General features: G+C 46.6%; 2 protein-coding genes across 9 annotated transcripts; both read left to right on the plus strand.

The window, feature by feature from the left end:
- The first annotated feature begins 318 nt into the window (after positions 1-318).
- Positions 319-7,980, plus strand: ING4 (inhibitor of growth family member 4). 8 transcript variants are annotated; one of them, XM_045187182.2, is made up of 9 exons: positions 2,586-2,615; positions 3,465-3,516; positions 4,016-4,087; positions 5,780-5,946; positions 6,126-6,240; positions 6,400-6,508; positions 6,767-6,914; positions 7,187-7,248; positions 7,366-7,980. In XM_045187182.2, the coding sequence occupies exons 1-9, from the start codon at positions 2,589-2,591 to the stop codon at positions 7,403-7,405; spliced, it is 792 nt and encodes a 263-aa protein (XP_045043117.2). In that variant the 5' UTR covers positions 2,586-2,588; the 3' UTR covers positions 7,406-7,980. The 8 variants fall into 8 exon arrangements, with proteins under 8 accessions (XP_024435256.2, XP_045043116.2, XP_024435257.2 ...); XM_053921879.1 differs by having other exon boundaries at positions 6,403-6,508; XM_053921880.1 differs by having other exon boundaries at positions 6,126-6,231.
- Positions 7,981-12,402: 4,422 nt separating this feature from the next.
- Positions 12,403-20,388, plus strand: ACRBP (acrosin binding protein). The gene is made up of 10 exons (XM_024579670.3): positions 12,403-12,458; positions 12,776-13,000; positions 13,173-13,267; positions 13,738-13,855; positions 14,501-15,008; positions 15,484-15,616; positions 17,855-18,034; positions 18,161-18,328; positions 19,504-19,587; positions 20,178-20,388. The coding sequence occupies exons 1-10, from the start codon at positions 12,416-12,418 to the stop codon at positions 20,298-20,300; spliced, it is 1,677 nt and encodes a 558-aa protein (XP_024435438.1). The 5' UTR covers positions 12,403-12,415; the 3' UTR covers positions 20,301-20,388.
- Positions 20,389-20,893: the final 505 nt, after the last annotated feature.

Here is a 20,893-nt window from a genome sequence, read left to right on the forward strand (position 1 = left end):
ATTTATATTCTGCAAAAGAAAGATTCCCCGGTTGCTGAAAAGGGATATTTATGTAATACAAGCCAAGAGACAGGTTTTGTCAGGGATTTTTACCTCATTACCGCACATTTCCGTTTTGGAGGGAAAAAAGGTTTGATAGAGAATGCAAAATGGCGACCTCCACTGACGTCATGACTGCCGCGGTGGGTCACGTATGGGGCTCAGTAAGGGCGGAAGCGGGCTCAAGCCGCTTCAAGGCACCTCTACGGGAGGTCCAGGACACTTCCGCAAAAAGATAAGGGTCAACATTATCCGCGGATGTGTCCCGGCGAAATAATTTACTAAGGGCGGAAGTTCTCATTTTAAGGGCAGAAAAGCCCTAACCCAAGAATAATAGCTTCAGCGTCTGTCGCGTTTCAGCCACTTCCGGGGCGGATCGGAAGTTGCTTTGTTTTGCTTCAAGATGGCTGCGGGGATGTATTTGGAACATTATCTGGACAGTAAGAGCAGGCTGGAGGGGGGGGTCAGGGGTCACAGAATCGTGGTGGTGGGGGATCGAGGCTGAGGAGATCTATGGCTCCGAAGTCCCGGTGGTTGGAAGGTTACAATTTTGAAGGGGTTCCGGGAAAGATAATATTGGAGGGTATGAAGAAAGAGGGGGCGGGGCAGCAGGATGAAGCCTCGCTTTTGGGGGTAGGTGAGGGAGGGGCTGCGCGATGGGACTCGGGGATGTTGCTTGAAGGGCTGATGGGCATCGCCGGGAAGATATTTGCTTTCCCCATCTTTAGGATCTCCATCCTCACAAACTATATATTATATATAAATATATGTAATATAATTAATATATAATATGTAATGTAATATATAATATATATGTAATTTCCCCCCCTCAAAATCATTCCGAATCGGTTGTTTTAGTATACCACTCACTGCCATTTGGAGCAGCGACAGAGATCTCACAGCTTCCCCGCTTATTGCTCAGAAGCGGCTTCTCCTAAGGATGGGGGCTTATGAGTAACCACTGTCAAATCATGACCTGGAACGCTTCTCTTGCAGTAATGATCCTGTTCCCTTCAAATGGAAATCTGGTGTTTTGTTTACACCGTTTACATAACCCGCCCCTTCACAAAGCCTGTCACCCTATGTACTTACATTTGTCTTAGTGTTGGGAGTCATTCATTCATTCACTCATTCATTTATTGAGGGTCTGCTATGCCTCAGACATAATGGCAAGTAATGAGGATATTTTAAAAAAATGAGTAAGACATAGCCCTTGGTCTCAAGTGCTCAGTCTAGAAGGAAACAGATTCTGCTAGTAAATATAAAAGTGTGACAAGTGAAATACTAAAAATAGCTTAAAAGGACATTTGGTAACACTGGAGATACAGAAGCTAATTACCTAGGTATGTAGGTAAAGTTTTACAGAGGATGTGATATTTGAATAGAGTTTTGAAGGTTGAGTGTTTGCTAGTGTGAAAAGAGGGAATTTCAGGTTGGGGAAAGCATGAGCAAAGTGTTATGATGGGTTTGTGGCAAGGTCAGGGAAAAGTAGGGTCAGAGTGTTTGATATATAGGACTCTGAGTTGGAAGAATGGGAGTGAGACTGGAGAAAGAGGCTGGAGCTAGATAGTGCAAGGTCTTTTTTTTAAATTTTATTTTATTAGAGATTTCTGACTTCTCTTAAAAAAAAAAAGACTTTATGTATTTATTTTTGGAGAGAGGCAAAGGGAGGGAGAAAGAGAGGGAGAGAAACATTGATCAGTTACCTCTCATATATCCCCAACTAGGGACCTGGCCCGCAACCCAGGCATCTGCCTTGACCAGCAATCAAACTGGTGACCTCAGTTTGCAGGCTGATGCTCAATCCACTGAGCTATATCAGCCAGGGCAGTGCAAGGTCTTTTAAAGCCAAGCTAAGAAGCTTGCACTTCAGTGAGGAACCAACAGATTTTTAAAATAGAATGATTTTTATAAAGGAAAATGACTGATGTGTGATAAATTGGAGTATGATAACCTTTGTAATAGAGAGATCAATTAGTGATAACAGTCCAGCTCAGAGATGAGGACCTTATCTCAGGGAGTGACAGAAATATTTGGGAGTTAAATATGACAGAACTGACTGACTAAGTGGTTGAGACAGAAGGAAGGGTCTAAGGTGATTTCTTGATTCCCCGCTTAGGGAGTGAGTTAGACAGTATGTCATCAACAAGATAAGAAATTCAGGAGTAACAGAAATATATTTAATTCAACTTAGACTTAAGCACAGAAATGGTAATTGTGCCCTGGCTGGTGTGGCTCAGTGGATTGTGCACGGGCCTGTGAATTGAGGGGCCATCAGTTCGGTTCCTGGTCAGGGCACATGCCTGGGTTGCGGGCCAAGTACCCAGTGTGGGGTGTGCAAGGGGGAGCCACACATTGATGTTTCTCTCCCTCTCTTTCTCCTTCCCTTCCCCTCTCTCTAAAAATAAATAAATAAAATCTTTAAAAAAAAAAACAGTAATTGTATCCATGAGAATGAATGAGATCGAGATCATTCAGAGAAAACAAGTGAGAAAATGAGAAGGTTAAAGAGTAATCCCAAGAAAACATTAACATTGAAGGGACAGACTATGGAAACGTCAATGTGGGAACTACCAGTAAGTATATGTTGCGATTCAGAATCCAAAGGGACGAAAGTTACTTAAAGGAGAGGAGATGTCTCCAATTAATACAGACTTATATTTTAGGATAGGACTGATAAAATCATTTGCTTTGATAAGTCATTGGTGACAGAGTAATCTGAGTAAACTGGTAGTAGCAGATCTGAGGTTATAGGTTAAAGCAGTGGAGGCATTTTAAATTTGAAGTGTAGTCATGCAAAGAGGGTGTTTTTTTTTTTAAATGGGAGAGACTTAAGTATTCATGCATTTGTTCAAGTATTTATTGAAGACCCTCATATGCAAATCACAGTTTTAAATGCTAGAGAAATAGAAGAGAAGACAGCCTTCTGGAAGGCTGGGGAGACATACCAAAAATACTGTTACTAATTACACAATTATTTAATTATAGTTGGATAAGTGCAAAGAAAGGTAGAGATAGAATAGCTTGACAGCAAACTCCAGAGCACTTATTGGAGTCAGGGTTGAGCTGAACTTTGAAGAATAAACTGGAATTTAGTAGGCCAAGAGGTATGGTGGAGGTAGGATGAGGAAGCCCAGGTGGTGCATTCTTGGCACAGAGAGCAGCATGTGGAAAGCCAAGTAGCAGGAAGACTGCTGTCAAGTTCCAGGTGCTCAGAGAAGGCCAGTGTGACCAGAGCAGGTAGAGCACAAAGGGAGACTGACGTGCATTAAGGCTGGTGTGAGGTAAGCAAGGGACAGAAAGTGCAGAACAGGACAAGAAATAGTGCTGTAGGAAGTTTCTGGAGGCTCATAAGCAGGAGAGTGATCAGATTTGCATTTTTTATTTTAAAATCCTCACCTGAGGATTATGTTCATTAATTTTAGGGAGAGAGAAAGAAACATCGATGTGAGAGAGAAACATCGAGCGGTTGTCTCCGTACGTACTCTGACTGGGGATCAGACCTGCAACCTAGCTATGTGCCCGACAGGGGATCAGACCCACGACCGTTTTGGTGTACTGGACAATGCTCCCACCAACTGGGCCACCCAACCAGGGCCAGATTTGCATTAAAAAAAAACATTCTGGCTACTAAATGGAGCGCAGATTGGAAGTTTGTATGTGATGAGTGGTGGAGGATACCAGGAAGATATTTGTGAGTTTGAGAGCAAGGGGCTTGGAGGCAGAGATTGACTACAAAGGAAAGGGAAGGGCTGATTTGTAGTTTCTGAAGGGGGAGAGCTGTGCAGAGATAAAGAGGTTAGTTGTGAAGAGAGGCAGACACTGGCACTTCTGAGGAAAGAATGAGGATTGCTGTCCCAGATACATCCAACGGTTCAAAGGAGGGAAATTTGAGTCCTATTTTGGACCTGCACTTGAAAAGCAGCTATAAGGCCTGTGCAGGCCACTGAGTCTCAGTTACTCCTCTTCTCCCTAGGTATTGAAAACCTCCCCTTTGAACTGCAGAGAAACTTTCAGCTCATGAGGGACCTGGACCAAAGAACAGAGGGTATGTACAGAATAAGGAGTCCCATGTGTATATTGAGTGTATGTGGTCATTTCTTTTTCTGTTCGGTGTTAGCATATCATCTGGTCTGATCTGGAGGACTCTGGCTTCTTTCTCTTTTTTACTCTCTTGCATTTCTTAAAAGGAAAGTAGTGATGATCTGCATGTTGATATCATCTTTCCATAACAAATGGAGTATTGCAACAATACCTCAAGAATTCAGAGATGCTTATGTTCTGTATATCTTCCTCAAGAAGAATTCAACGAACCAAAGTCAGCACCAGTCATGTCTGTTCTCCATGTTCAATATATTTACAGAAAGGCTAGAATCCTTCTACTCTACTGGATTGTTAATGTTAATGTCAAAAATTCAGCCTGGCTTTAGACTGCACCTCGCGCTGGTAGACAGGAGCTTTGCAGCATAAGAAATTCTTAGAAAGGAAAAAAAAGAAGGAAAAGCAGCAATTAACATCAGGATCTCTACACTGTACTCTTTAACCTTACAGCAGCACTAGATACCATCCGTGGCCTTCCTTGGAAGTTGGACAAGTTTGGCTGCATTGAGGCATTCAGTTGGAGACTGAGGCTACACTGCAATGGTCGGGTTGGTCTCTTCAAAGTCAGAGATGTCTGCTGGAGCTATCCCCCATACCTGCTGAAGGATATGTAGGTCTTACCTTCCATCCTTATGAAACCATGCTGAAGACTATAATAAGCTGGTAACAGAATACCTAAAATTGTGATTTAAGTTACTCTGAATCAGTTTACTCATGAAAAGGAGATCATCTAAAACCCTGGACGTAGGCCTTTGAGAACTATCTGCTGAATTCTGAGAACCAGCTTGCTTGCTTTGTAATACAGTTCCAACTCTTGATTTTATGCACAGAAAGGCCAGTTGGAGATTATCAAACTACCTGCTTTCCCAGCTTCCTTCAAGGGCCTTGAAGAAGTGGAGCATAAGCATGGTGTGCGCGCAGTCCTTCCTGTTACCTATCACTGCACTATGTTACAGTCGTGCTTCTGTCTCTTTCCGTCGATGTACTTTATGATCCCTACCAAGTACTAGGCAGTAGACATCTGTAGTCTGAGTGTCTTGGGACATTGCCAGCCTTCCAATATTAAAATGTTTGGAGGAATATATAAGATAGCAAACAGAAAAAAGTGCTGGAAGTTATCAGCAAATTGGAAATGATGAGCAAAATAGGGTGGGCAGTAAGTTGAAGAATTATTTTGTCTCATTTTAAATGATGAGTTATAGATGCAGAGCCAGCAGCAGCAGATGACCCAGCCTCGTTTACAGCACTCAGAGCTGCTGTGGGATATTTTTGCCACAAGAAACCAGGTGGCTTTTGAGACAAAATTCATCATTCAAGAAGCAGCAGCAAGCCCTGCAAAGAAGCATTTTTAGACAGCACAAAATCGTACTTTGTATTAGTGCAATGTGCAAAGGATCTATCATTATGTTTCAATAATTTAAGTTGCAACTCTGATAGCAATGTGTTCAGCACCTGAAGGAACCTTTAAAACAAATACTATCGTATTACTTGAGTACATGGCACAATACCTATGAACATTCAGTACGTTTTAGTTCAAAGGTTATCATGGTCAATGGAAAAGGTCCAAGCAACAAGAGGAAGAAACGTGTATCACCTAGCCACTCAGGGGCCATTGTGACCAGGCCTCTCTCTGTTGTAGACCTGAAGGCTGAAATTGACAAGTTGGCCACTGAGTATATGAGTAGCGCCCGCAACCTGAGCTCCGAGGAAAAATTGGCCCTTCTCAAACAGATCCAGGAAGCCTATGGCAAATGCAAGGAATTTGGTGATGACAAGGTGCAGCTTGCCATGCAGACCTATGAGATGGTATGGCCCTGTTCATGGCTCCCCACCTACCTCCCATCTATTCCTCAGGGTCCTAGACCCCTCCTTCAGCTGTGTTGGGATCTGTTTTGGGTCTGGGAGATCTATAGAATCTTACTTAAGCAATCTTCTTTTAATGGCACTAACCTTGTACCTCTTCCTTCTCCTTCCTTTCCACCCAGGTGGACAAACACATTCGGCGACTGGACACAGACCTGGCCCGTTTTGAGGCTGATTTGAAGGAGAAACAAATTGAGTCAAGTGACTATGACAGCTCTTCCAGCAAAGGCAAAAAGAGTGAGGAGGGGGGTGGGCTGTGAGAAGCGGGTCGAGGAATCGGGAAGAAGAAGCCAGCTCTTCAGTTGTGAGGGAGGGGCACCAGGTGGGAAAGAGGAGGTAGAAGGAGGACTTAACCTGTCTTTCTCCCTGCCTTTTGGCTTTACCCCTCCTTCCTAGAAGGCCGGACTCAAAAGGAGAAAAAAGCTGCCCGTGCTCGTTCCAAAGGGAAAAACTCAGATGAAGAAGCCCCCAAGGCTGCTCAGAAAAAGTTAAAACTTGTGCGCACGTGAGTGTATCAGGGAGCGCTTTGCCAGATGACATGCTCTTCTCTCCCATGGCCCCACTCCCACTCTGCACTGCCCCTTGCCACTTTCTCTGTCTCCTGTGCCATATTTCCTCTCCTTACCATTTTGGTATCTGCTAAACAGAAAAAAGAAGCCCCAAATCATTTGCCCCACCAAGATATCCTTCCGCCACCTCCGAGAGTCTCAAGTTTTAGCTTCCTTTCCTGCAGATGACACTTTCTCTTCCTCTTGGTATACAGAAGTCCTGAGTATGGGATGCCCTCAGTGACCTTTGGCAGTGTCCACCCCTCTGATGTGTTGGATATGCCTGTGGATCCCAACGAACCCACCTATTGCCTTTGTCACCAGGTCTCCTATGGAGAAATGATTGGCTGTGACAACCCTGATGTGAGAACCATTTTAACTAAGGATGGCGGGTTCTGGGGACATGAAGTAGAAACTAGGTAGGGGGTGGTGAATGGTTGAATAGGACTTCAGAATAGGAGGAAGGTGACCGGAGTTTTTTGGCCTTGGGGCCTCGAAGAATTCTCCAAAGGGATGGGATAAGAGAATACTCCTAAGGAATCTTGGGTGGTGGTGGGGTGGGGAGGGGGGGGTGTGATTCTTTTCTTTATTCTGTTCCACCCTGGCCTGACTTCTGCTTCTTCCATCTTTTCTAGTGTTCCATCGAGTGGTTCCACTTCGCCTGTGTGGGGCTGACAACCAAGCCTCGGGGGAAATGGTGAGCGACAGAGCTGTGGTAGGAGCTGGATTGCCCCTACACTGAGTGGCAGAGGGCATTCTCCCTTTCAATCACTTTCTCCTTCTCTGCTCTATTGCATTGTTTATTTCTTTTTAGGTTTTGCCCACGCTGCTCCCAAGAACGGAAGAAGAAATAGATAAGGGCCTCGGATTCTTACACAGTTTCTTCCACATCCCCTGACCTGGGCTAGTGGGGACAGGAAAGCCGGTGCTGGGGCCAGGGGTTTCAGGGAGAAGTGAATGGTGCAGTGTTGTCATCCCTTCTCCTGCCTTGTCTCCACTCCTGGTGCTGAGGCTGCACCCGAATCCCGGTAGGGAGGGGTGCCGCAGCCACTAAGGGTAATGCTCTCATTTGGTCTGCCCCCTTCAGAAGGAAGTGGTCTTGCCCACTGTCCTTTTGCCTCCATGCTGAGGTTGGTGCTGTATTTCCAAGGGATGGTCCTCTTTATTCCCCTTGCTTTGTATTTAAGGACTGGGGCAGTAGCATGGGGGCGTTCCCCCAACCCTCCTAATTCCCTCCACCCTGTGGTGGGGCTATGGTGTAATAAACTTTCATCATTCTATTCCTGCTTTTTCCATGGAGAGGGCTCTCCTTCCTCTGTGCCAAGAGGATTCGTCCTGGCCTTGTGAATGGGAGAGGGGTCAAGGTGTGGAATGCAGATAAGCCACATGTAAAAGAACTTGGGTAGGTGAATAAAAGCTATACCTGTTGGCCTGCTGTGTTTTTTATAGAGACACCATTTTAGTACATGTGCTCAGCATTTCATTTTCCATGCTCAGGGTTGGATAAGAGGTGGGAGGATGACATGTCAAAAGTAAGACAAGACATGGAACCAGAAGTACGCCAGAATCCCCAGCTTCTCAATTTGGGAAGGACAAAGCTGGCTGGCGGGGTTGGTGTGCCTCAGACCAAGGGTTTTCAAAACTTTAAATTGTACATCTTTTCTCTCTCTCTCTTTTTTTTTAGAGAAGGAGGGGGAGGGAGGGAGATAGAGAAACATCGTTGTGTGAGAGAAACATCAGTTGGTTGCCAATTGCCTCTTGCATGCCCCCAACTGGGGACCTGGCCTACAGCCCAGGCATGTGCCCTGACTGGGAATTGAACTGGTGACCTTTTGGTTCGCAGGCCAGCACTCAATCCACTGAGCCACACCAGCCAGGGCTGTACATCTTTTCTCCATAAAACATCTTCCACTTAATTTCTAATAAATATGTATTTGTGTTTTATACATGTACTATTATAGTAAATACTAGCTTGATTTCTTATTTTAAACACAAACCAGAAAAACATACTTTTCCCCTACACCTGTGGATTATCTTGCTCACCTCCCACTGAGAAACCACTTCCCTAGACTGAGCCATGTTTACACCTGAGCTCCCCTGCTCTTGTTTCCCCTTTTGGCTCATTTCTTACCTGGAGGATTCCTCTCCAGTTCCTACCCAGATAGGCTCTGACTTTGTTTTGTTTATTCACTGTCTGTCCCCCTCCCCAGAACCCCGCCTATACTCACATCTAGGCCTCACTACCTATTGGGCAGTTTGTTTCTCAAAGCCAGTTTCCTCACTTGCAAAATAGGGATAATAATAATATCCAATATGGGATTCCCTTGGAAAAGAAAGAAGGCGATGCACATAGAAAATAACACATAACCTACTCCATTGAAGGTAATCAAAAACTTCCAACGAAAGTCATGGACGAGGTGGCTTCACAGATGAATTTTACCAAACATTCAAAGAACTAACACCTGTAATTCTCAAAACTTTCAAAAAATTCAAGAGGAGGCAGGACTCCCAAGCTCGTTATATGAGGCCAGCATTATCTTAATTCCTAAACCAGATAAAGACACTACAAAATAAAATCATAGACCAATATCCCTGATGAATATAGATACAAAAATTCTCAACAAAATATTAGCAAACCAGATCCAGCAATACATTAAAAAGGTCAGATGCCATGATCGAGTGGGATTTATTTTGGAGATGCCAAGTTGGCACTATATCTGCAAATTAATTAATGTGATACTTTGCGTAAAATGAAGGAAAGCAATCACATGATCCTATTAATAGATGCAGAAAAAGCATTTGATAATTCAGTACCTAATTATGATTAAAAACTCAGCAATATGATAAACCCATAGCCAACATAATACTCAATGGGCAAAAGCTAAACAAGTTTCCCTTAAGATCAGGAACAAGACGAGGATGTCTGCTTTCACCACCCTTATTCAACATAGTACTGGAAGTCCTAGCCACAGCAATCAGACGAGAAGTAAAAGGCATCCAAATTGGAAAGGGAGTAAGAGTACTTGTAGATGACATGAGTCTATATATAGAAAATCCTAAAGATTCCACCCAAACTGCTGGAACTGATAGATAAATTCAGTAAAGTGACAGGATACAACATAAATATCCAGAAATCGGTTGTATTTTTATACACAAATAATGAATTGTTAGGGAAACTAAGAAAACAATCCCATTTACAGTTGCATCAAAAAAATAAAATACCTGGGAAAAAATTTAACCAAAGATGTAAAAGACCTATACTTGAAAATTATGACACTGAAGGAAGAAATTGAAGAAGATACAAGTAAGTGGAAGCATATACTGTGTTCATGGGTAGGAGGAATTAACATTAAAATGTCCATAACACTCAAAGTAATCTATAAATTCAATGCAATTTCTATCAAGATACCAGTGACATTTCACAGAACTAGAATAAATAAATATTCCAGCCCTGGCTGGTGTGGCTCAGTGAATTGAATGCTGGACTGCAAACCAAAGGGTCACTGGTTCGATTCCCAGCCAGGGTGCATGCCTGGGTGGTGGGCCAGGTCCCCAGTTGGGAACGTGTGAGAGGCAAACACACACTGATGTTTCCTTTTCTTTCTCCCTCCCTTTCCCTAAAAATAAATAAGTAAAATTCTTTTTAAAAAATATTCCAAAAATTTATATGGAGCGAAAAAACCCTGAATAGCCACAGATACCAACTATACTACAAGGCCATAACAATCAGTACTGGCATGAAAACAGACATATAGATCAATAGAAAATAGAGAACCCAGAAATAAACCCATGCTTTTATGGTCAATTAATATTTGACAAAGGAGGCAAGAACATACAATGGGGTAAAGACAGTCTATTCAGTAAATGGTGTTGGGAAAATTGAACAGATACATGCCAAAAAAAGAAAGAAAGAAAGAAAGAAAGAAACTAGACTACCACCTTCTTACACCATGCAGAAGAATAAACTCAAAATGAATTAAAGATTTAAATGTAAAACTCAAAACCATACAAATCCTGGAAGAAAACGTAGGCAGTAAAATCTCAGGCATTTCATGTAGCGATACCTTTTTTCTGATATACCTCCTCAGGCAAGGGAAACAAAAGAGAAAATAAACAAATGGGACTATATCAAACTAAAAAGGTTTTGCATAGAAAAGGAAACCGTCAACAAAATACAAGAAAAGACAACTCACTGAATGGGAGAACATATTTGTCAATGATACATTTGATAAGGGATTAATACCCAACATTTATAAAGGACTTATACAACTCAACACCCAAAAAACCCCAATCCAATTAAAAAATGGGCAAAGGACCTGAATAGACACTTCCCCAAAAAGGACATATAGATGGCCAATAAACATGAAAAGATACTCAATGTCACTAATCATCAGAGAAATGAAAATTAAAACCACATGAGATATCACCTTACACCCGTCAGAATGGCTATCCTCAATAAATTAACAAACAATAAGTGTTTATGGAGAAAAAGGAACCACTGTGTACTGTTGGTGGAATGCAGATTGCTGCAACCACTGTGGAAAGCAGTATGGACTTGCCTCAAAAAATTAAAAATGGAACTGCCTTATGACCCAGTGATTCCACTTCTTGGAATATATCTGAAAAAATCCAAAACACTACTTTGAAAGAATATATGTACCCCTATATTCATTGCAGTGTTATTTACAATAACCAAGATTTGGAAGCAGCCCAAGTGCCCATCAGTAGATGAGTGGATAAAAAAGCTGCGGTACATTTACACAATGGAATACTACTGGGCCAAAAAAAAGAAAAAAGAAGGAAATATTACCTTTTGAAACAGCATGGATGGGCCTGGAGAGTGTTATGTTAAGTGAGATAAGCCAGTTAGAGAAAGACAAGTATGATATGATTTCACTTATATGTGGAATCTAATGAACAAAACAAACAAAATAGAGACAGACTCATAGATACAGAGAACAGACTGACAGCTGTCAGAAGGGAGGAGGATGGTGAAAAAGTGAAGGGATTAAGAAAAAAACTCATAGAAAACAGTATGTGATCACAACAGGGAAAGTTGGGTGGGGGAGGTAGAAGAGGGTAAAGGGTGGATAAATGGGGGTGGGAAGGTGAACACACAGTACAATATACAGATGATATATAATTGTACGCTTGAAGCCTATATAATTTTATTAACCAATGTCACCCGAATAAATTCAATAAAAATTTTTAAAAGATATTTGAGAAAAAAAAAACCTAGTTTCCTCGAAGAACCAAGATAAGCACAATCTCTCTAAGACATTAGAACTCAACAGCCTGTCTGTCCAGCTTCATTTGTTCATCCCACTGCCATTTACCGAATGCCAGCCATGTGTCAGAATGGTAAGATGCGTCATCCCGCCCTCCCAAATCCCACAGTCCAGGAAGGACAGACATGTAAAAAAATAATTGCAATAATATGTTGGTAGTACTGCAATAAAAGTGAAAATAAAATCTATAGGAACATGAAGGAGAATGTGATTCTTTATTAATGTTCCTGGAGACATTTATGTTCATTCCTTTGGACAGGGGTCTCTTTTATTCACTGATATATCTCAGATACCTAAAAGAAAATGCCGAGCATCCATAATTAGTAGATACCTAATAAATGTTTGGTTTTTGTGCTAAAAATAGAAAAAGAAAAAGGAACAGCGTCAATGACACCACCATCAAGCTGGCATCGGCCACGTGAGGACCCACAGGCAGTTCCTGAGGCCCCGCCCCCGGCCCTTGTGACGTCAGCTGCCCCTTCGGGTCCCGGAGGCCGCCCGCACCGCCAGCGCTCTCTGGCTTGGCCGGTTGGAAGCCGCTTTGGCCCGGGAAAGGCGGGCGGACCGTTTGGGGCCATGAGGAAGCTCGCTGCTGGCTTCCTGCTCTCACTCCTGAAGGGTGAGAGATTCCCGCCCATCAGGCTCCCCCGACCCCACCCCGCCTGGGTCCTCTGCCCCCCGAAACCTTCCTACAGTTTCGGGAACGTTTCTCCGGGAGGCCGCGTCGGGCCTGAGGCCTAGCTTGGGACTTGAACTCCTCCCGGATCTCCGCCAGGCTCGCCTTTGTCTCTGCCCCTGGCGTCCCCACCGACCAGACACCCACGTGCCCGACCCGCACGAGGCCCCGCCGGCCAGTCTGGGGCCAGTCTGGGTCCGTCCCGGCCGGGAGCGGGTTTTGGAGCTCGGTCCCTCCGTCTGTCTGTTCCCTCCCCGCAGTGCTGCTCGTGCCTTCGCCTTCGTCAGCTGCCCCAGCCCAGGATTCAGTTTTGGCCTCCACTCCCGGCAGCCCTCTCTCTGCCACTGAATATGAACACTTCTTCGCACTACTGACCCCCACCTGGAAGGCAGAGACCACCTGCCGTCTCCGTGCAACCCACGGCTGCCGGAACCCCACCCTCGTCCAGCTGGACCAATATGAGAATCACGGCTTGGTGCCGGATGGTGAGGGCCCGCCTAGCGGGGCAGCTTTGTACTCACTGGAGACGGGAAGAGTATGGCTGGCCTCTTAGGCTGCACCCATATTTTCCACTCTCCAGACCCAATGCTCCTAGTACCCCGCCGGGAGGGAGCTCCCCCTTGTGTGTTCACCTTCTCCACCCCTGCCCCTTCTCAGGCGCTGTTTGCTCCGACCTCCCCTATGCCTCCTGGTTTGAGTCCTTCTGCCAGTTTACTCAGTACCGTTGCTCCAACCACATCTATTATGCAAAGGTGAGGCCCAGGAAAAGGTGGATCTGGTGTCCCAGGATAAAGGCAGAGGCAGTGGCAGTAAGGAGCCAAGAAAGGGCTCCAGGAGGACCATCCTTGGTCCTCCCTCCCTGCCACTTTGCCAATCATTTACTCAGGTTATGTATGAATACAGCCTTGCCTTGGGCATTCTGACTATCAGAACACTTCTGTTCCTGCAAGAAGAGGTGGAGATAAGCCCTTCCTGGTCTTTTGACCTTCAGTGCTTTCATTCAAATTGAATGCTAAAGACTGAAGGCAGGATTGTGGCAAAGACCTGCGGAGTTTTATCTTGCAGTTGAATCCTTTCTCAGGGCTAGAGGGTTCCACCAGGGACCATGTGCCTTCATCCTGCCCAGTAACTGTTGAGAGAGGAGGCATGCTAGAAAAGCATAAATTGGAATAGAAGTCTACCCTTCAGGAAAGTCATTCCCACATTTCTTCTCTTCTTGCAGAGGGTCCGATGCTCCCAGCCAGTCTCAATTCTCTCACCTAACACTGTCAAGGAGATAGATTCTTCCACTGAAGCCCAGCCCAGCACAATGCCCTCCCCCATGTCATCCCACATCACAGGTGAGACCCTCCCAGCACCTGGGAGACAATGAGCAACTCCTTTCATAAATCCCAGAGCCCAGGGTTTAAGGCATCAGTGGCAGAGAAATGGCAAGAATGTTGAGCTAGGGTGGGAGGTGTGGACACGCAGCTCCTTTTAGGTAAGGGAGGGCCTGTTTCTTAGGAATGCAAGTTAGAACTTTCCTGTCCCAGAATATCTTCTGGCGTGACTTAGAAGTCTGCCCTGAATCCATTTTTTTATAGCTCCCCAATACATTCCTGTGTTTGGAAGTCCTCTGGGACTTCTGTAAGATACCATTTTCAGTCTAGAAAGAATTAGTTGCTAGCTATTCAGAGTACGTGCTGTTTCCTAAGTGAGAGGAACAACAGGTGGTATTTGAGGTGGTGGTTAGGGAAGAGGAGTGCTTGAAAGGGAGGTGGAAAGGCGACATACCACCAAGACCACAATTGCCATGGTAATAGTATTTTGATATTTGTATTCCTCTCTGTGTCTTCTGTACTTGACTGTGTGCGTAATTATGATTTAGGCTGTTTTCTTCCATGGTGTTTATATGTGTGTCCTTCTGTGAGCAAAGACACTCATAGTTCAGAAAGTTAACTGTCCCTTTTCTTCTCTTCCTTGGTGCCTCCCAAACCCTGCTGTAGCCACTGAACGGCAGGCATTCCAGCCCTGGCCCGAGCTGCTCAGCAACAACGTGGAGGAGCTGCTGCAAGCCTCCATGTCCCTGGCAGGCCCAGAGCAAGGGTCGGAACACAAACAGGAGCAAGGGCAGGAGCACAAACCAGAGCAAAAACAAGGACATAAGCAGGAGGAAGGGCAAGAGCAAGAGGAACAAGAAGAGGAGGAGGAAGAGGAGGAGGAGGAAGAAGAAGAGGAGGAAGAGGAAGAGGAAGAGGAGAAGCAGAAGGAAGGACAGGGAACCGAGGAGGGACTGCAGGCCATGTCTGGGCTGCAGACAGACTCAGAGCCCAAGCTCCAGGCTGATTCTTTATTTTCCAACCCTTTCTCCTTCACTGCCCGGGTGCGGGAAGCTAAGTCTACGCCTATGATGATGGAGAACATCCAGGAGCTCATTCGATCTCCCCCCGAAATAGAGGAAGTGAGTGATATGTATGATGAAGACTCTGTTTGGAGAAGCCAAAGCACTGGCAGGTACAGGAAGTTCTGACTCCCCTACTGGCCCTGCCCTTCCTGCTGCCTTCTTTGAGAATGAGAAGCCCACTTCCCAACTTTGGCCTGCAGACCCACCCAGTCCTGCGTGGGCTTCAGGTGCACCTAGCAACTGCCTGCCTCACCTGATCTGTGGCCATCAGGGGTTTAAGTCCTGCCCATTTCCTGTGTGACATACTGGAATGAGCCCTGTACCTGGAGCTACCAGGCTTGGGTTCCGGTCTTGTCTCTGGCCTTAATGAGCATTGCAACTTTGAGGAAATTACTTCCCCTTTTCTGGACCTCCGTTCCTCATTTTTAAAAGGAAACAGTTGGTCCAGAGGTGTCTAAGGCCCCATCCAGTGTGCTGAATGTGTGTGACCAAGAACAGAGTCTGAGAGGAGGGGAAGAGAATGAATGAGGCTTTCTGCCCCAGCCCTCTGGCCCATCCCCACGAACCAGGGGTGTCTCCTTGCAGCCTCTTGCAGCTGCCCCATGTGGAAGCCTTACTGGTGATGTGCTATTCCATTGTGGAGAACATCTGCATCATGACACCCACCGCCAAGGCCTGGCAGCACTTGGAGGATGAGACCCTTGGCTTCGGGAGGAAGGTAGGCCCACCATGCTCTTTAATGGATACATGCTCACCGAGCACCTCCTGGGCCTGGCGCTGTACTACTAGGCCTTGGGGGGGGGGCATGGGCAGGGATACAGAAAGCATGAGGCATTGGTGGACAGGCTCTCTTCACCAGTGGGAATCCCTTCTTTAGAAGGACATCTCCATGCCCTGGCTGGTGCAGCTCAGTGGATTGAGTGCTGGCCTGCAAACTGAAAGGCTGCAGGTTCGATTCCCGGGCAGGGCACATGCCTGGGTTGCAGGCCAGGTCCCCAGTTGGGAGTGTGTAAAGGCAACTGATCGAGGTTTCTCTCACATTGATGTTTGTCTCCCTCTCTTCTCCTCTCTCTAAAAATAAATAAATGTAATTGTAAAAACAAAAAAAGGACATCTCCAGCAAAAAAAGGACATCTCCATCTTCCTCCTTAAAGGAGGAAGGCTCAAGACTAGTCTGGAATCCATTCCAGTCTCAAACTCATTCCTCAGCTCTCTGAGTTGTTAGGCTTGACTCATCTCCTGACCCAGTTCACCACCTTCAGTGCTTGGACCTGAGATGCAGCTCCCCTGTTCCAGGGATCTGTAGAGATATTCCAATCTCAATGTGTCCTCAGCACCCAACAAATCCTATTCCAAGGAAAATATCCTTTAGGTTTTCAAATAATACAAGTTGGCAAGAGTTGGTATGCCATCCATTCACCCATTTATTCAACAAATACTGATTGGGCACCAACTCTGAACTAGGTATTTGAGATATTAGCAGTGAGTACGATCAATGTAATCATCTTGGAGCTTTTGAAGCTCAGTGGGAGAGATGGATGAGGAAACAGGCAGAACAGTGCAACAGGAGAAACGCTGTGACGATGAGTACGAAGTGCAGAGAGAGCGGAAGGGGACAACTGTCTATGTTCAGGAGGATCAGAGAATGCTTCTTAGAAGAACTTAGAGAATTTCTTAGGAGAGAAGAGAAGTTAGCCAAGCAGAAGAAGGGACTTGGTAGAAGTTTCCTGCTAGAGGGAATAGTATGTGCAAAGGCTGTGAGGCAAGGAAGAGATTTCATGAGGGACCAAGAATGAGCATATTGCTCCTGCCCTTAAAGGGCCTACAGCCCACAAGGGATTCCGTGGCATTACCAAAGGGGTATGGTAGGTGTTGAAGAGAGGTTTTTAAGAGTAGGAAGTTTAGGAGTCATGGGGAGCCCACCGGAGTTTAGGGCTTGGTTAAGGGAACAGTAAGGAGCTCATTTTGCCTGGAGCAAAGCAGGAGAGAGAGTCAAAGGGATAGTAAGGGTCATAATGTGAAGCATCTCAAATGGCAGTCTGAAGCATTTGCATTGGTTAGGAAAAGGAATTTAGTAATCACTTTTGAACAGGGACGACTGTGCCTCCACTTTTGAACAGGGACGATAGTGCCTCCCTTAGGAGCTGCTGTGTGAGCAAACGAGGTGACATGGGAGATTTTGTGCACTGCGGTGTGCTGTGCCCAGGGGTGAAGCAGGAGGAGGATGGGATTGACTGCAGATCCTCCTGAGAAGGCTGAGGGAGCTCAGTCAGGGTGGAGAGTCCAGCTAGGAGAATGTCTTCCAGGAACTTGGAGGTTTTTAACCTAGGTGCTTAGGTACAGTATAGGGTTTGAAGTTGGAAGAACTGAATCTACATCCCAGCTCCACCATCTATTAAGACATTTGGTTTTGAGCAACTTAGCCTCACTGAGCTTGTTCTCTGTCAGCCAAATGGAGATATTATTAGTACCTATGCTAGTGTAGGGCTCCTGTGAAGACTAAATGAGATATAGCATTTATAACCATGGTGTTAGCCTTGTATCAAGTCTTTGTAAATGTTAGCATTATCGTCAGGAGAGAGAGAGAATGAGTAAGTTAGTTAGGACCTATTCAAATAGTCTAAGTCAGAGGTGGTTGTAGGTCACTGGATCCCGTGGTGGATATCCATCAGACACTTGACAACTGAGGATTTGAAGTTTGGGAAAGAGATCAGAACTGATGATAAAGATCCGGTGTCACCTGCAGAGAGATGATGATGACCTGGGAATAGATAAATTGTCCAGGAAGAGGGTGAAGAAAGAGAAAGCTGAGGCAAGGTCCTTGTGGAACCTTGGGGAAGGGGCAGGGAAAAAAGCCAGAGAAGTCTTTGGAAGAGCCTGAATGCAAAGACAGCTCTGAAGGGCTGAGGAGTGGGACGGTCTCAGTCTCAGCCCCTTAACTATACTCCTGTCCTAGGTCTGTGACAGCCTTGGACGGTACCATGTACCTATGTGTCCCCTCTGTGACTTCTGCTCCCTGAAGTTGGAGCAGTGCCAGTCAGAGGGTAACCTGCAGCGGCAGCAGTGTGACAGCTCCCACAAAACACCCTTCCTGAGCCCCTTCCTTTCATCGCAGAGCATGTCCATCGGCATCCAGGTACCTAGCCAGCTGGGCTGCCTGCAGTGGGGGAGGCCTCAGGCTCCAGGCAGATCTGGACGTCTGGAAGGGAGGCCTACGGGGGAGGCAGAGGTGCACACTTCTCCCCTGTCCACTGTGCCACAGGTGGGGACTGTAAAATCGGGACGCTATTATGGCCTGGATTTTTATGGTGGGCTCCGCACGGACTTCTGGTGTGCCCGGCTAGCCACAAAGGGCTGTGATGATCATCGAGTCGCTGGCTGGCTCCAGACTGAGTTCCTTAGCTTCCAGGATGGGGATTTCCCCACCAAGGTCAGAGCCTTTCCCCAAAGCTCAGCCCCACCACACTTACCCCAGTTTCTTCCAGTTACTCACTCTAGGCAATCCTAGGATATGGAAGGGGGCTTGGGACTCTAGCTTCAGAGAATCAGTCCTCACTGACCCTGCTGCCTGTCTCCCATAGACCACACACACACACACACACACACACACACACACACACACACACACACAGAGTAGAACAGGATTGTGTTGGCAAAGAAGTAGGAATTGAGGGGTGGGAGAACACAGGACTGGGTTCCAAGAGACAGAGGTTCTGGTCCCAGTTCAGCCAGTTATTGTCAAGAGGCTTTGGTCAGGTCACTTCTCAGAGGAGATCGGGTGCGTTCAGGGTGGTATGGCTGTAGACTGATCAGGTCACTTCTCATTGTAGGCCAAAGTTATACTCATCTCTACAACAAATGATTCAGTGATGCCTGAGGGGCTGCCCCTCTCCCCACCATCCAGTACTTCCCTGCCTCAGTCTGACATTTTCCCTCCCTAACTCTTCCAGTGCTTTCCCTGCTCAATGGCATCATTGTTACCCCCCTCCCTAAATTCACCTCCTCTGTGGAACTACCTGTTGTACCTGAGAGCCAGTCCCCTCCTGTCTGTGGTTTAACAGGGAAAATCAGGACAGGGAAAAGTTAGGGAACTAAGAAAGGGCTGGTCACTGAGCGGAGGGGCCCCTGCCCAGATCTTATCTCTGGGCCCCTAGATCTGGAAGGGGTATCAGAAATCACCTCTGCTCCTCCCCTGAATTTATAGACGGGAGGCAAGGTCCACCGAGGGAAGTGATTCACCCATGGTCACACATTAGAGATTGTTCTACCCTCCCTCTCACTTACCCATCACTAGAAGGCTCCCTGAGGTAGAACAGGGCATGGAGGCCCAGTTCTGTACCCTTAGTGCCCCCCTGCCCCATTCCCCATTCCTCAGCCATTTTTCCAGCAAGCTGAAGAGCAGGACAGCCATTTCCTACTCTCCAGCTCCTTGCTTCCTGACTGCAGGTGGGACTGGAAAGGCAGAGGGGACAAAGGCCTCTTCCTTGGAGAGGGGGTACCCCAGCTGTGGGAGGTGTGGTTCTCAAGGACCACAGCCCGGCCCTTGGTTCTGCCACCTCAGGCACTGATATCTCCCTGCCTGCCCATCCCTGGCTCCTGGTTTAGATTTGTGACACAGACTATGTGCAGTACCCGAACTACTGTGCCTTCAAAAGCCAACAGTGTCTGATGAGAAACCGGGAAAGGAAGGTGAGCCCCTCACCATGCCCCTCCTCTTCCCATCAGCCCCTCAGTCACTCACCTTGGTTGGGTGTCCTTTCTGGGCCACACCCCCTCCCCTGCTCCAAACAGCAGGGATGTGGAGAGCAGTTTCCTGTTTGCTTCTCAGGGCAGAGACCTCCATCAGAGCATTCACTCTCCTCCACTCCCACAGCCTTAGAGTAAGCAAGGTTCCCCCCACCACCACCACCAGGCCAGAAGGGGCTGAGGGCAGGGATGCTGCAGATGAGAGGTGAGGGCCCCGAGGGCACCACAGGAAGAACCCCAGCTGGGTTGGGAATTAGAGGTTGAGGCTGCAGTCTTGTCTCCCTGCTCTTACTCACCAAGAAGTCTGGGATAAGTCACTTCCTCCTCCAGGTTCAACCTCTTGATTTCTGAAAGGAGAGGGGTTGGGCTACTTGGTGTCTCTTGCAGCTTGAAAAACCCACATCTGTTTCCTCCTTCCCTCTACTGTCCTGTGCCCATGCCCTCCTGTCTCTGGTTCTTGTGGGACTTCTGACCCCCACACCTCTGGCTCCTTGCTCTGTAACTCGGACTGTGTGTGCCCAATCCCGGTGTAGGTGTCCCGTATGAGATGTCTGCAGAACGAGAGTTACAGCATCTTGTCCCCAGCCAAAAGTGAGGACCTCGTGCTTCGATGGAGCCAGGAGTTTAGCACCTTGACTCTAGGCCAAGCCGGATGAGCTGGAATTTGTCCTGTCTCCACCCCACCTGATGCTTCCGCATTCTCCATTACTTTTAGACCCCATTTGTCATCAGTTTGCCTCCAGGCTGCCCCTTTTGGGTCTCTTACCTGGTCCCTACTCACGGTTTCCTTGGGTTGGGTCAGCAGTCCCACAGAGGTCTGCAATGGGAACTCCACCCGCTTTAACGGATGTCCTTCCATAAAGTGTTTATTTTCAACCAGTGTGCCCTATTTTGGTTATGATCCCATCCTCAGCACTGCCACAGTGCCCCATGGGAATCAACCCTCCACCCCTTCCCCACCCCAGGGCTTATGTATCCATCTGCAGGTGAGATGATTTTATGGGAATGAAATAATGAAATTGTCAGAGAAGCAGCCATCTGCTGGGAGAAGAAACTCTAAGAGATCAGAGATCAGGGAGTTGAATTGAAGGCCTCAGCTGGGGATGAGGAGTCCTGTGAGCCAGGAGGGCATGTGTGCCTTCACCTCTGAAGCCCTGGGCCCCAGGAGCTCAGATGTGAGTGTAGAATTGTCCCTCTGGACAGTGAAGGCCAGAGCCTGACTGAGATCATGCCCAGGGGCAGCAATCCC

The sequence above is a fragment of the Desmodus rotundus genome, chromosome 3, assembly GCF_022682495.2.
Source record: "Desmodus rotundus isolate HL8 chromosome 3, HLdesRot8A.1, whole genome shotgun sequence".
Classification (NCBI taxonomy): Eukaryota; Metazoa; Chordata; class Mammalia; order Chiroptera; family Phyllostomidae; genus Desmodus; species Desmodus rotundus.

Excerpts from the sequence above, each read along its gene's own strand:
- ING4 (XM_045187182.2), top strand. The coding sequence starts at position 2,589 with ATGGAAACGTCAATGTGGGAACTACCA. Across the intron at positions 2,616-3,464 it reads CGTCAATGTGGGAACTACCA|GGAGAGAGAAAGAAACATCG; the intron begins GTAAGTATATGT and ends CATTAATTTTAG. Across the intron at positions 7,249-7,365 it reads ACCAAGCCTCGGGGGAAATG|GTTTTGCCCACGCTGCTCCC; the intron begins GTGAGCGACAGA and ends ATTTCTTTTTAG.
- ACRBP (XM_024579670.3), top strand. The coding sequence starts at position 12,416 with ATGAGGAAGCTCGCTGCTGGCTTCCTGCTCTCACTCCTGAAGG. Across the intron at positions 13,268-13,737 it reads ACCACATCTATTATGCAAAG|AGGGTCCGATGCTCCCAGCC; the intron begins GTGAGGCCCAGG and ends CTCTTCTTGCAG. Across the intron at positions 18,035-18,160 it reads GCATGTCCATCGGCATCCAG|GTGGGGACTGTAAAATCGGG; the intron begins GTACCTAGCCAG and ends ACTGTGCCACAG.